Here is a 15,880-nt window from a genome sequence, read left to right as displayed (position 1 = left end):
TTGCTTAACTGACTGAGCTACCCATGCACCCCGAAATTATCCCATTCTTAACAGGCACTGTCCCTGCTTGTTCAACAAAAACAGAAACCATGTTGTCTTAGTCTCTTTGGGCTGTTATAACAAAAATACCATAGGCTAGGTACCTTTTAAACAACACAATTTATTTCTTACGGTTCTGGAGGGTAGGAAGTTCAAGATCAAGGCACTGGCAGATCTAGTGTCTAGTGAGGGCTTGTTTCCCGGTTCGTAAACAGCGGTCTTCTGTGTCCTCCCATGTCAGAAGAGGTAAGAGAGCATTATGGTGTCTCTTTTATGAGGGCTCCATTCATGAGGCCTCTGCCCTCATAACCTAATCATCTATAAAAGACCATACCTCCTAATGCCATCGCCCTGTGGGGTACAATTTCAACTTATTCATTTGAGAGGTACACATTCACTGTGTAGCACCCACCATATAGTCAGAAGATCCTTTACCAATATTCATTATCTCTTAATCATGGCTATAGTCTCTATTTTCATAACTATACCCCATCTATAATAGCTTGTCCTGGGCCTTTACCCACAATCTATTACAATAATTTATTCACTCGTATCTATAAAACTCAAGTGGTTACCTCTCAACAATAACACATCAATTAATTGTGTAAGCTCATAATACATATCTCCTTCACTAAACTCAGAAAAGCTTTCTAGTCATTGGAGCTGGCAGTATTCAGCTGCCTTGCTCCAGCCAAGATGAACGATGTTTGACACTACTAAAAAGTCCATCATGAACCCTTTCTCTTTATTCTATCATGCAATTAGAAGGATTAAAAAATATTAAAATTCAGGATACCTCTATTTGGCATTGACAGACACCTAAAAACCATCTTTACTGGCCAAACCATTCAAGAAACAAAAGTCACTGAATTCCAAGTTATTTTTGGAAAACAAAACAGTAACCTAATAGTTTGAAGAGTGAAATAAAAGAAAAATAACTATTTACATACTCAACTCCAAGCAATTAATATACCTTTAAAGTGGCAATTAGGGCAATGGGGACTATGTGGCTTTAAACCTAAAGCAATCTACAGATTCAATGCAATCCCTATCAAAATTCCAGTGGCATTTTTCACAAAAATAGAACAAACAATCCTAAAATTTGTCTGGAACCACAAAAGACCCTGGATAAGCCAGAGGAATCTTGAGAAAGAAGAACAAAGCTGAAGGCATCATGCTCCCTGACTTTGAACTCTATTACAAGCTACAGTCATTAAAACAGTTAAGGTACTGGCGTAAAAACAGATATATCAATGGAACAGAATAGAGAAACCAGAAATAAACCCAAGTGTATATAGTCAATTAATACATGACAAAGGAGCCAAGAATATACAATAGGTAAAAGGTAGTCTCCTCAATAAATGATGTTGGGAAAAACTGGACAGCCGTATGCAGAAGAATGAAACTGGACCACTATCTTATACCAAATACAGACATTAACTCAAAATGGGTTAGACCTGAACATAAGACCTGAAACCATAAAGCTCCTAGAAGTTAACACAGGCAGTAAGCTCCTTGATATTGGTCTTGGCAATTATTTTTTTTTTAATTTTTTTCTTATGTTTTATATATGAGAGAGAGGCAGAGAGTGAGTAGGGGAGGGGCAGAGAGACAGAGACAGAATTAGAAGCAGGCTCCAGGCTCTAAGCTGTCAGCACAGAGCCCGACGTGGGGCTCGAACTCACAAACCGTGAGATTGTGACCTAAGCTGAAGTCAGACACTTAACCGACACTTAACACGCCACCCAGGTGCCGCAGCAATTATTATTTTTTTTAATCTGACTCTAAAAGCAAAAGCAACAAAAGCAAAAATAAACAAGTGGGACTACATCAAACTAAAAGGTTTTTACACAACAAAGGAAACCATCAACAAAATAAAAAGGCAACCAAATGAATGGGAGAAAATATTTCCAACGCCTATATCTCATAAGGGGTTAACATGCAAAATGTATAAAGAATTCATACAATTCAATTAGCAAAAAACCAAACAATATAGTTAACAAAATGGGCAGAAAACATGAACAGACATTTCTCAAAGAAGACCCAAAAGGCACATGTAAAGATGCTCAACATCACTAGTCATCAAAAAAAATGCAAACCAAAACCACAATGGGATATCACTTCACACCTGTTAGAATAGCTAGTATCAAAAAGATAAGAAAAAACAAATGTTGGCAAGGATGTGGAGAAAAGGGAACCCCTGTGCCCTGTTGGTGGGAGTATAAATTGGTACAGTCATTGTGGAAAATAGTATGAGGTTCCTCAAAAAGTTAAAAATTTTGGTATTTTGACCATATGATCCAGCAACTCCACTCTCGGAAATTTATCCAAAGAAAATGAAAACACTAACTTGAAAAGATACATGTACCCTTATGTTCACTGCAGCATTATTTATAACAGCCAAGATAAGAGAACAACCTAAGTATCCATTGATGGATGAATGGATAAAAGAAGATCTGAGATACACACACACAATATTATTCAGCCACAAGAAAGAATGAAATTCTGCCATTTGTGACAACATAGATGGACCTTGAGGGCATTATGCTAAGTGAAATAATTCAGATAAAGAAAGACAAATGCAGTATAATCTCTCTTATACGTGGAATAAAAAAAAAACAAAAAACCCAAACTCCTCAAGCTCATAGATACAGAGAACAGACTGGTGGTTGTGGGACGGGGCGGGGTTGGGGGTGGGGCTATGGATGGAGGGCATCAAAAAGTGAATTTAAAAAAAAACAAGCATTCAGGGGTGCCTGGGTGGCTCAGTTGATTAAGAATCCAACTCTTGGTTTCAGCTCAGGTCATGATCTCACAGTTCCTGAGTTTGAGCCTCAGGTTCTGAGCTGACAGTGCAGAACCTGCTTGAGATCTCTCCCTCTCTGCTCCTGCCCCACTCTGTCTCTGTCTCTCTCAAAATAAATAAACTTAAAAAAAAAAAAAGTATTCAATGCTAAATACATAAATAAAAAGAGCAAAGACAAAAAAAAAAAAACTCCCCAGAAATATAGGAATTTTCGGGTGACTTTTTTGACACTAAAAGGGCATTACAGTACATAAATCAATGACACAAACTACTCAAATCACATAAACACTTCTGAGAATCACTTAGACTGAAAGCTTAAAATTCTAAGCCATGGAGAGCATGGAGAAAACTAAACAAATAAAATAAAAATTCTCTCTAATGACCAAACCATTGAGGAAACAAAAGTCACTAAATTCCAAGTTATTTTTGAAAAAACACAGAGTCTAATGGTTTGAGCAGTAAAATAAAAGAAAAATAACTACATATGTCCTTCATTCTATGCAGTTAATATATCTTTAAGGTGGCAAGTAGGGCAATGGGGCCTGTGTGACTTCAAAAAATGTTGAAAGAATTCATCTACCTGTCATGAATAAACTGTTAAGAAAGCTTTATCTTCAGTTCCTCGGCCTTCAGCTGGCAGTGAAACAGACATACTAGCTTTAAGTGTGCCAGCCAAATAGTTAATGATCTGTAAACATATACTTACACAAGTACTGAGAGTTCCTGTTTAAATAGACTAAGATGAAAGTCCTTCTATAAAGAGCCCTTTAGTGATGATGTTAAAGTTATTCTCTAAATATTTAATTTAAGTTTGCAGTTTATATTAGATTTTCTTAAAGAGGACATATTTGAAAGATGTTTTTTATCTTTTTTTATTTTTTTAAAAAAAAAATTTTTTTTTTTCAACATTTATTTATTTTTGGGACAGAGAGAGACAGAGCATGAACGGGGGAGGGGCAGAGAGAGAGGGAGACACAGAATCAGAAACAGGCTCCAGGCTCTGAGCCATCAGCCCAGAGCCTGACGCGGGGCTCGAACTCACGGACCGCAAGATCGTGACCTGGCTGAAGTCGGACGCTTAACCGACTGCGCCACCCAGGCGCCCCTGAAAGATGTTTTTTAAAGCAAACAGAACTATTTAATTAGATCTAATTACATTCTAATAGAGCTATTTTCATGTCCTCATTCAGGTGCTGGGAAACTTTTTATGTAAAGAACTAGATAGCAAATATTTTAATTTTTTTTTAAGGTTTATTTATTTTTCAGAGACAGAGCGTGAGCAGGGGAGGGGCAGAGAGAGAGGGAGACACAGAATCCGAAGCAGACTCCAGGCTCTGAGCGGTCAGCACAGAGCCTGACGCGGGGCTCAAACTCGATCATGACCTGAGCCGAAATCGGACACTCAACTGACTGAGCCACCCAGGCGACCCTAGATAGCAAATATTTTAGGCTTTGCAGTTCACATAAGGTCTCTATCACATATACATCTTTGTTTTCTCCCCCCTCCATCTCTTTAAAAATATAAACTATTCTTGGTTTGTGGCTATACAGAAATAGCCTATGGGCCAAACCCTGTCCTAGTGGATGAACCAAAAGAAGAAAGATCTGTTGATTTGATTACAGTGAAATTCCCCACAGCAAATAAGCCTGTATTGCACATTATCTGTCTGAGAACTGTTCAAAAAAGTCACTCTGTGAGCATTTGGATTTGTAAGATCCAAGCACTAAAAGAACCCAGTTTTACTTTTTAATTTTTTTAAGATTTTATTTTTAAGTTTATTTACTTTGAGAAAGAGTGCATGCAAGTGGGCGTGGAGCAGAGAGAGGGAGAAAATCCCAAACAGGCTCCTTGCCTGTGCAGAGCCCGACGCCCCATGCGGGGCTTGATCTCACAAACTGTGAGATCATGACCTGAGCCAAAAATCAAGAGTCAGATGCTTAAAAGACTGAGCCACCCAGGCACCCCTTAAAATTTTATTTTTAAGTAATCTCTACACACAACGTGGGGCTCAAACCTACAATCCCAAGATCGAGAGTAGCATGCTCTTTCAATTGAGCCAGCCAGGTGCCCCAAAAGAACTTCAGTTTTAGCATAAAGCAATAATGGCCATCAATTCTTACTTCTTTTCAGCTCAAATTAGAAAACCAAGTTGATTATAAAAGAAAATCTCCATAAACTCCACCAAAACATATAGGGGTAAAGGTGTGCTTGTAATACTGTTTTATCTCCCCAACAGATCTCTAATTCAACACCAGATGTACCATCCATAAATTTTATAATGACAATTTAATTAACAGAGTTAGAAATGGGATGAGTCAGAAGATGTGATTTCTAACTGTAACAATACCATAACTAGTTGTGTAAACCTGGACAAGTCAAGTATTTCCATTTGCTCCCATCTTCTAAATAGACGAGGGTAAAACCAGACAAAATTTATGGTGATGGATTTAAAGTTCTGTAACTATTATCCTTCATTACTTCTTGGTCAGTGATACACCAGAAATAAAGTTCTTTTATAAGACATCAACAGTGTATTAAAAGATACTATAAAAACATGAATCACACGAAAATGAGCTATCAAAGCTAAACACTTACGTACTCACAACACATTAATAATAGCCATCTTGAACACTTCCAGTGTATGCCACTGTTTGAAGTGTTTTTACAAACATCGTCTCATATAACCCACATGGTAATCCTAAAAGGTAAATAGTGTAATTTGAAAGATCAAGCAGTGTGTTAAAGAAGGGGCAGAATTAGAATCCAGCAATGCTCCTAAACACTACAGACATTGCCATTGTTCCTGGAGCGGCGTCTAGTCTTCTCCACTCAAGATAAGCAGGAATGCCAAAAGGCAAAATAAGCGCTACTCTGCCTCCCTTTCCTCCCAGGCTCCTCTCCTGCTGGCACGGAAGGCTGACACACTGTGCCTGCTCTTCTTGCTTTGCGCAAGTTTATGTGCCTGATGCCTGCTTTCTACATAGAGCTTTGCTGCACATCTCCACACCTATATTGGATCCACCATGGTCTACAGCATCACGACAATCAGAACAGAAGGAAATCTAGCCTGCCGTGTTCCTTCTTTGTCCAGGTGAGGTATCAACATTGTGAAGTTCACCTTTTTTTTTTATTTGGCCTTGCATGATGTAAAATAAATCATCTTATTTTGTCTGAAAGCTCTGGTGGCAAGAGCCATAAGGGGTCTTCACTGAACTAGTCTTGGACTCATACCTTCTGCATGGCCTTCAGAGGTTACCTGGATGACCCTTGCCAGCTGAGGCAAGGGAGGAGATGCTGTTAATCAGCTGTAGCATCTGAACCAGTGGTTGTAAGTAAACATTTATGCATGGCTGTTCAAGACTACATCCCTCTAACATAATATCAAGGAGTACAAGCCCAAAGTCGAATCCTAGCTCAGCTATGTAACCTGGGGCTTAAAACCCTCTTCTGTAAAAAAGTAAGCATGATACATAATAAAGCAAAACACCCAAGTAACAGGCATAACACACGATGTTCCCATCCCATCTGTTGGCCAAAGTCCTACTTTTGAATATCAGCATTCAGTAATTCACATTAAAAAATAGAATTTGGGGTGCCTGGGTAGCTCAGTCGGTTAAGCATCCGACTCTTGATTTCAGCTCAGGTTCTCATGATCTCACAGTTTGTGAGTTTGAGCCCCACATTGGGCTTTGTGCTGACAGTGTAAAGCCTGGAGCCTACTTGGAGTTCTGTCTCCCTCTCTGTCTGCTCCTCCCCTGCCCCTGCTCGCTCGTGCGTGCTCTCTCTCTCTCTCACAAATAAACATTAAAAAAACTTTTGTAGATAGACTTTATCCTTTATTATTTCTCTCACTTTCACACTGACTAGACATGAACTGAAAACCACTGAGCTTAATTCAATAAACATTTACAACAGCCAATAAATGCTAATACCAATGGTTATTAACAGTTCCTATGCTCCAGGTCAAAGTCACACTGAAGTAATAGTTTTTAATCAACAAATATGCTATACATTCTACAGTTAAACTGCTGTTAAATTAAGATGCCAATTTTTAACCTATCTACCAAATAAGATTAAAATGAATAATCCTTAGTGTTAGCAATGGTGCTAGACAAATAAGAACTCTCTTATACTGATGGTAAGAATGTCAAATGGTACAACTTTCCTAAAAGAGGCGTTAAAAAAAAAAATAGAAAAAGACTGTTTGGCAATATAAAGAAAGACTCAAAAGAAATACTTTTGACCTAGCCCTTCCACTTACAGGAATTTATCCCAAAGATAATATTGGGCAAGCAGAAAATTAGATGTAACAATAATAATCTCTCATAAATTATAATTATGGCATAGCTAAATATATTATTCAGTCACTAAAAGGGAGAAACCAAGTCTATTGTCATAAAATACATAAATTAAAAAATCTGATTTTTCAAAACAGTATGTAGGATATGAGCCTATTTGTTTAAAAAACAAATATAAAGGGGCGCCTGGGTGGCTCAGTTGGTTAAGTGTCTGACTCTTGGTCTTAGGTCAGGTCCTGATCTCAGGGTTGTGAGTTCAAGCCCTGCGATGGGTTCTATGCTGGGCGGGGAGCGTACTTAAAAAAACAAAAAACCCCACAAATACACACACATATAGAAAAAATGAACACGGTATCTTCAGGTGGTAGGATCATGTGTGATTTTCTTACCTTCATAATTTTTTTCTCTCACTGGGACAAGAAACATGTATTACTTTATAATTTAAAGTAGTGACTTCCAGGGGTGCCTGGGTGGCTTGATCAGTTGAGCATCCAACTCTTGATTTCGGTGCAGGTCATGATCCCAGGGTCATGAGATTGAGACCCAAGATTCTCTGTCTCTGTCTCTCTTTCTCCCCCTCTGTCAGTTCCTCTCCCTGCTAGTGCTCTCTCAAATAAATAAAATAGTGACTTCCAATTTTGAGAAGAAAATGCTTTAAGACATAATTTCTTTTAGTTCTTTTTATTTATTTTTAAATGTTTATTTATTTGGGAGAGAGTGAGTGCACAGGAGGGACAAAAACAGAGAATCTCAAGCAGACTCCACACTCAGCAAAGAGCCCAATGTGGGGCTTGATCCCATAAACCTGAGATCACCTGAGCGGAAATCAAGAATCAGACACAGGCTCCTGGGTGGCTCAGTTGGTTAAGCGTCTGACTCTTGATATTGGCTCAGGTCATGATCTCACTCACGGTTCCTGAGTTCGAGCTCCACACCGCGTTCCTCATTGACAGTGCAGAGCCTGCTTAGGATTCTCTCTCTCCCTCTCTCACCCCCCTCTCCTGGTGCTCTCTCAAAAATGAATAAACATTAAAAAAAAAAAAAAAGCCAGACACTTAACTGAGTGGGCCACCCAGGCACCCCTCTTTTAGTTCTTTTAATCCATGTATAAAAAAAACCCTCAGTTAACAGATCAGAAGGTTGTAATTTATCCACAATCCCACAGCTTCAAATGGTAGAAGGGGCTGCTCTACCTGGTGCCTCTAGGTGAGGTTCCATCAACTTGAGCTGTCTTGGCCTATTCCACTAGGTTTTGGCTACTGTAACATCCTTCCTTAGTCTGTAGCCCCCAGTGTTCTTCTCCCCCCCCCCCCGTTTCTTAGCAAAATTTTATTCAGATATCAGCTTTCCTGCAAAATCTTAAGCAACCTATTCAGTAATTATTTCATACTGACATATTTTATTTCACTTTGAGTCTTTACGCACAGAAGTTTATAAGCTCCTGGAGGGCAGGGATGGAGTCCTGTTTATGTATTTTCCACAAATGATTCAGCAAAGCATTTTATACGTAGCACATCCTAATAATGTTTGACAAACAAATGAAAGAAGACATAATCTGTTTTTACCCCTGATTTTTTAAGTAAAATAAAACCTCAAAAGATCAGACCATGGTCACTCACTTACTGGTCCTTTCTTTTTCCTAACTCAAGCTGTACCCCTTATTCACCTGTGCTCAAGCTCTCTCTCAGTGCTGGCAGAGATATATGAACTCCTCTTAACACCTCTTACACCTATGTTCAGACTATGCATCTAGCTGGAATAACAATGATACTTAAATAAAAGCTGTTCATCATTCATTCAACATTTATTTACTGAGCCCCTATCATGCACCAAACATCATGTTCCATCAGCCAGAAACCTCTATTAACTGGCATCTGTGCTTACTGACAAAACTGATGCCCATAATACCCTAAAGCAGGAGTCTACAAACCTCAGCACACAGGCAAAATCTGGTCTGCTGCCTGTTTTTGAAAATAAAGTTTTGTTAACCACTGCCACACCCATTTATCTATTTATGAATTACTTATGGCTGTTTTGGGGCTATAAGGGCAGAATTGAATAGTTACAACAGAGACCATATAGCTCACAAAGCCTAAATTATTTAGTATCTGGCCCTTTACATAATAGGTTGCTGACTCTGACTACTGTAAAATATCAATATGCCACTGGAGTCTCAAAACACTCTATATCTGGCATATTTTTAATAGCGGTAACACATAACATGCAATAAATAATTTTGTTAATTCTTGAAAAATTACTAATCCGGGGCACCTGGGTGGCTCAGTCGGTTGAGCGCCCGGCTTTGGCTCAGGTCTCACAGTCTGTGAGTTCGAGCCCCGTGCCGGGCTCTGTGCTGACAGCTCAGAGCCTGGAGCCTGTTTCAGATTCTGTGTCTCCTTCTCTCTCTGACCCTTCCCCATTCATGCTCTGTCTCTCTCTGTCTCAGAAATAAATAAACATTAAAAAAAAATTAAAAAAGAAAAAGAAAAATTACTAATCCAATATCATCCATATCAGTATCCAATACGTGGTAACATTCCACTCTTTGCATCCCATTCCCATAACCAATCATTCCTAAAAAGAGCATTAACATACTTCCAACTGATAAAAATCTGTGTTTTCTAGAAGTCCTGGAACTTTGATGATCTTTGATCCCAGCTCCTCACAAGTTAAGAGTTTCAGACTGAATAGTCTCATTATTTTCAAATTTAGTCCTCACACAGAAGTTACTTCTCTGAACAGATCTCTGGTTCCACCATGTATCTTGAGGTTTCCTACCAATAATTCAAGCATAATAGAAGCTATTTTATTCCTGAAAAGAATGACTGTTTCAAACATACTTCCTGAAGATGCTCAGCATTTTGTGGGGCTTTGTTGGCTGCACACAATCCTGGAATGGCGCCTTCAGGGAAAAATAGACTCTAGGCTTCTTCCCTGGGTGGAATCAAACAGCCACATTTACAAGGAAAAATAATTTTTTTTTTTTTTTTAAGATTTTAAGCAATGTCCACACCCAACGTGGGACTCAAACTTACAACCTGGAGATCAAGAGTCACATGCTCTACAGACTGAGTCAGCCAAGCGCCCCAATACTTTAAGCTCAACTGCAGTAGTCCTCAAAATATTTCTTTAAAAATATTTAATAACCTGGGGCACCTGGGTGGCATACTCATTAAGCACCTGGCTCTTGATCTTGGCTCAGGTCGTCATTTCACTGTTTGTGAGTTTGAGCCCTGAATCGGGCTTTACACTGATGGGGCAGAGCCTGCTTGGGATTCCGTATCTCCTTCTCTCTGCTCCTCCCCCATTTGTGCTCACTTTCTCTCTTTCTCTTTCAAGATACATAAATAAAAATAAACTTAAAAATATTTAATAACCCACAGCTTTGGAATTAAAAAAAATTATAGAATGTGGTATCAGACAAGATTTCAGAGGTCACTAAATCCAAATATATTAATTTATAGATGAAACAGATGAGGCTTACCTGATTTACCCAAGGGCCAACTAGTTTTCATTAATTTATGTTGGCCTCAAATCATAAAGTTACACTGATGTTCTATTTATAAGCCAGGCACTGGGCCGGGGGGCCAAGATTACAAATGTTATCTTAGTAAAATGATGAATTCATTTAATCTAAATCAATGAGATTTTTTTGCAGTGAAACACATGCATCAGAGAATCACATAAAATTCCTTTATATAAACTGTTTAACATCCTACTTTTCCTACAAAGAAAGCTCTCCTTTCTTTTAGGGAGACTCCAATGTATAGGCTAAGAATACTGGCTCTGGAGGAGCCTGGGTGGCTCAGTCGGTTAAGCATCCGACTTTGGCTCAGGTCATGATCTCACAGCTTGTGAGTTCAAGCCCTGCATTGTGCGCACTGACAGCTCAGAGCCTGGAGCCTGCTTCAGATTCTGTGGCTCAGTCTCTCTTTGCCCCTCCCCCGCTCATACTGTTTTTCTCTCTCAAAAATAAATAAAAACATTTAAAAAAAAGGGAGAGGGAGGTACCTGAGCGGCTCAGTCAGTTGAGTGTCCGACTTCAGCTCAGGTCATGATCTCATGGCTTGTGAGTTCGAACCCCATGTCAGGTTCTGTGCTGATAGCTCAGAGCCTGGAGCCTGCTTCAGATTTTGTATCTCCCTCTCTCTCTGCCCCGACCCCTCAAAAATAAATAAACATTAAAAAAAGAAAAAGAAAGAAAAAGAATACTGGCTCTGGAGGTAGGCTACACAATTTAGATTCTTGATGTTGGCTCTGGCTGTGTAACCTTAGGGCAATTTACTTAACAGCTCTGTTTTGCTTCTTGATCTTTAAGGGGATAATCAAATTCTGGAAACAATCTTTACATAGCTGGTACATAGAAGTGCTCTATAATGTTAGGTACTATTATTTTCCTTAGGGAGTTTTCTTAACAAAACATAGGAAAGTAACCAAGATATGGAGTAAGTGCCCTTTAAAAAGCAGCTATTAAAATATAATTGCAATCACTGTAGTAAAAGTTGATTAAATATAAAGGGTAAAGAGGAAAAAAATAGTTTTTCAAAGGACAATTTATAAGTTAAATCCTACTTAAAGTACATGCACTAGAAGTTCTGCCTTTACTATTAAAAACTTCACTGAAGCTCATTCTCAAAATCTTTCAAGAAAGAAAATGGTTAAACACTAATGTCACAGTGTTTCTGGGTTTCACTAAGGGTCTGGCCTCAGTAGATTAAATGACCCCTTAAACACAAGTGTCATGGCCCAGTGGTGTCCCTCAAGAAGCTTCAGCCTAGAATCCAACAAATATATGGATTTTACTTTATAACAATTACTAGTGCTTTTACTCAAAGATAGCCTTTTTAAAAAGTTATGCAATAGGAAGAATATGTGGCACTCTCTCCCTTGCAAGGACTTCTATCAACTTGGGAAGCCATGCCAGAGTCACAGAACACAGGGTCTTAAAAGCTGTGTGACCTTGGAAAACTCACTTAACAGGTCTTTAAAATTCATTATCTCATCTACAAATTGGTGCTAACATCTACGTCTCAGATTTGGAGGTGATGAAAGAAGGGGGCAACTGAGGAGATAAACTAAGATTTATTTATATGAAAATGCTTTGAGAATGGCTCATAGACACGTATACACTTCTGGTCCCAATCCTTTTCTCCCATAGGCAGGGGGAGGGGAAAGCATGTAGCAAGCTAAGGTAAACTGCAATTTGCATTGCGATAAATAAACCTTGATCATTGTTCCCATTTCAGGTTGTTTCTGGAATAGCAAAACCTTGCTACAGTCTCAGTTTTTGTTTTTTTTTTTAAATACAGGATTCCAGAGATCGCCATACTTCATGAAAAACACTTGAGGGCCAAGCATCCTCCTGCCTAGCACCCTCAAACTCATAACAAAGAAAACCACAATCCCTATTTATACATTTCTTCCCTCCACCAGCACAGACTGAATGCTGCCAAACATGTGATGGTAAAATATCTTTAAGAAATCTTTAGAGGTATTTTAAAAAGTTAATCCTATTTATGTAATCAGTATAAAAATCTGCTCTTCCAGAGCTGAAAAGGACTTTGATGAAAATTCCAATAGTACTCAAAGAAAAAATTTAAATTTAAAGCTTTTGTAACCTGATACTAGACAGAGCCTCACAAACTATTAAGCTCATAAGGAAGGAAATTTAATCTATTCTAAGTATGGAAGGATAGAAGTGTCTGGGGCCTCTAAGTACACTCAGTCGCATACACTGATCCAGTGTCAAAGGCAGGTTTAAAAGGGGGTTAAAAGAAAAGCATGGTGCAACCTCAGCACAAATTAGGAACATCAAAAATGAACAAAACTGTCAATTTTGTTTCACCACAAACAGAACCATCTAATAGTATCTAACACATACGAATAATTAGGGGGAACTTGCAAAATGAAAACAAAATGCAGGAATCTTATCCTCACAATGACAGTATTTGAAAAGAAGTCTTATTTAACTTAGAGTAATTAAAAATAATCCACTTCAATGAGGTCACAGTAAATCCATTTCAGTTTAGTAACTAAGAGTAATTTGTTTAAGTTAGTAAACTTAAAACACTTTCTGGGTTTTGTTTTGTTTTTTTGCTTTTGGAACCTAATCTATCTCTGCCCTATTAAATATCACTTACGTGGACACTAATATTTAAAAAGAGAATTCTGATAAAATATTTTCTAATTCAGTTGACAGAAATCCATCACAAAAGTCACTGTGTTGCTACCACTTTACAAGTATTATCTCATTCAGTCTTCCCCATAACCCTAAGAGGGAGGCATTATTATTTCTATAATATCCATTTTAAAGATGAAGAAACTGAAGTTTGTAGACATCAAGTAACTTGTTTAAGATTATAAGGCTGTGACTGAATCCAGGTTAATCTGCAGTAGGTACTTTCAATCACATTAAAAACAAAGTAGAAACTAATTTTTCAACTAGCTCCATGCAACTTTAAAGAACATCAAGAATCATATTCAAGGGGCGCCTGGGTGGCGCAGTCGGTTAAGCATCCGACTTCAGCCAGGTCACGATCTCGCGGTCCGTGAGTTCGAGCCCCGCATCAGGCTCTGGGCTGATGGCTCGGAGCCTGGAGCCTGTTTCCGATTCTGTGTCTCCCTCTCTCTCTGCCCCTCCCCCGTTCATGCTCTGTCTCTCTCTGTCCCAAAAAAATAAATAAAAACGTTGAAAAAAAAATTAAAAAAAAAAAAAAAAGAATCATATTCAAGATTGGCAGTATTCATGAAAAATAATTTGTTTCTACCTACACATTTCTATTAAAAGCAGAACCTATCAAGTAGCAATTGACTTCTTTGTTTCCTTTCCTGTTTTAGATGTACATAAAACTAGTCTTGAGACACCAACACCAAAGTTTTAAAATTTAACCATCATTTTATAAGCCAAGACTCAATATCTCACATTTAAAGAATATGAAAGAAAGGTTTTCTGTAAATGACTCAGAAACTAAGCCTGCAAAAATGTGAATCGGTGATTTATTCTCCCTCAATATCCTCTATGCCCACCCTCAGAATCAGTAAAGAAACAAAATACATAACTTCCAGAGAGCAGAGGAAATACAGGAGAATTGAGACGTTAGACCATTTCTCCTTATTACGATCATTTGGCTCGAAGGAACTGGAATAGTAAGGTGTTCGATTGCCTTTTACAAATATCAGAATTATAAGTGACAATTAAAAAGGCATCTGCAATAAGAGTCCATTGTACCCCAAAAGCTGAATCAAATAAGAACATTTATCACGATTCCCAGGTCTCAATTTCTAGCTTCCCTGTCAATTATACAAAGAGTCAGCTATTAATTATTAATGGCATGCCATTTGCACTGGAGCTCTTGAAAAGAGCCTCCTGCTACTAATTTTTGTTATGAAAGAAAAACCGTCCTTCTTTTCTAGGGAAACCACAAGCCTCTACAATCCCTCAGATGGGATATCGCATTCTGTCCTTCCCACAGGAGACTGTCAGGGCCACCTCCACATGAAGGGGAGGAGGAAGGGCTCAGGGGAGGGCGGTCCCCAAAGGTACCGGGGCCGGGGTCCCCGTTCCCCTGCTCCCCCAGCTGTCAGCGACCGGTCCGGCGGCTGGGCGGGGCCAGGCCCGGGAGTTCGCACAAAGCGAGCGAACGGGCGGGCGGACCCTGACCCGGGCCGGGGTGGGGACCAGGCTGGGCGGAGCGAGGCGGGGGACACTTACCCAGCAGCAATACGTTCTTCCCTGCGGGGAGCTTGGAGCGCGAGCGGGTGGAGACCTCGCTGAGGATGCAGGACCTAGCGGGGAGCAAGGAGCACGCTGAGGCCGGGGACTGGGACCCCACGGCGGGAGGGACGACCCGGCCTCGGCGCGCTTGAGTGGGGGCTGCCCGAGAACGCAGTGGCCTGGGCCCGGCGCCGAGCTTCGGCGGGCACGGGATCCCGAGGTATCCGCAGGGCCGGGAGTGCCAGCGGGGACCCGGGGAAGGGTGGGGTCGTTACCAAAGGTTCTGCCCGTCCTCGTCGTCGCCTGCTGCGGCGCCGCCGTTGCCCGATGTTAGCTCGTTAGCCAAGGGGCCGCCTGCGTAAGTGGAGGCTAATCCCGGCGGAGAGGAACCGAAGGAGCCGACTCGCCCCACAGCCGCCATCTTGGTCGGGAATCACACCACTCCCGGCAAAGCTGAATGAGCTAGGCGGCGGCGGCGGCGGCGGCGGCGGTGGCGGCGGCGGGAACCCGGATATGGAGCGTTCGGCACACGGGAGCGGGGCGGGGTCTGCGGGGGTGGAGCCGCGGGCCCTGCAGGGACTGACGGAGCGAGGGAGGACGCACTGCGCATGCGCTGCTGTCTGGCGGGCGCGCGTAAGGAATGCGCGTGCGCGGGCGACCTGGCTGGCGGTTGCGCTGCAGCCCCAGTTCTGAACTCAGCGTAGTGAGGCGTCTCCCGCCCCCCACCCGCAGCTGTGGGCTGCAGCACAGCCGGTTGGGGTGTGTCAGGTGAGCAGTGCTCCCTCCCACTCTTCAGTCGGGTCTACAAACCCCGCAGCCGGCGTGGAATTCCTGCACTGTCATTGCTGTCCCCCCCCCCGCCCCCAACCCCCGATTCAGACTGAACGGCGGTCACCCGCCTACACCGACACTTCCCCCGTGCCAAGATGGGAACGGGCCTCCCCGCCGCAAAAGAGGCTTTGTGCAGCCCGTGTCCGGAGAGTTAGTGCGGTCCGAGATTTCTGGGCTCTCTACTTTGCAAT

General features: G+C 40.9%; 1 protein-coding gene across 1 annotated transcript in view; it reads right to left on the bottom strand.

The window, feature by feature from the left end:
* The window catches only part of DYNC1LI1 (dynein cytoplasmic 1 light intermediate chain 1), a 37,414-nt gene extending 22,016 nt beyond the window's left edge, over nucleotides 1–15,398 (bottom strand). Inside the window, exons 1-2 of the mRNA XM_047875632.1 lie at nucleotides 15,134–15,398; nucleotides 14,856–14,929 (exon numbers count right to left, since the gene is read on the bottom strand). Of these exons, the coding sequence (XP_047731588.1) occupies nucleotides 14,856–14,929; nucleotides 15,134–15,279 (220 nt within the window). The 5' untranslated portion in view covers nucleotides 15,280–15,398. The remainder of the gene's footprint in view (nucleotides 1–14,855; nucleotides 14,930–15,133) is intronic.
* Between the last annotated feature and the right edge of the window lie 482 nt (nucleotides 15,399–15,880).

The sequence above is a fragment of the Prionailurus viverrinus genome, chromosome C2 (genome assembly GCF_022837055.1).
Source record: "Prionailurus viverrinus isolate Anna chromosome C2, UM_Priviv_1.0, whole genome shotgun sequence".
NCBI lineage: Eukaryota > Metazoa > Chordata > Mammalia > Carnivora > Felidae > Prionailurus > Prionailurus viverrinus.
Note: the sequence above shows the minus strand (reverse complement) of the source record. Positions and strands in the feature narration are given on the sequence as shown.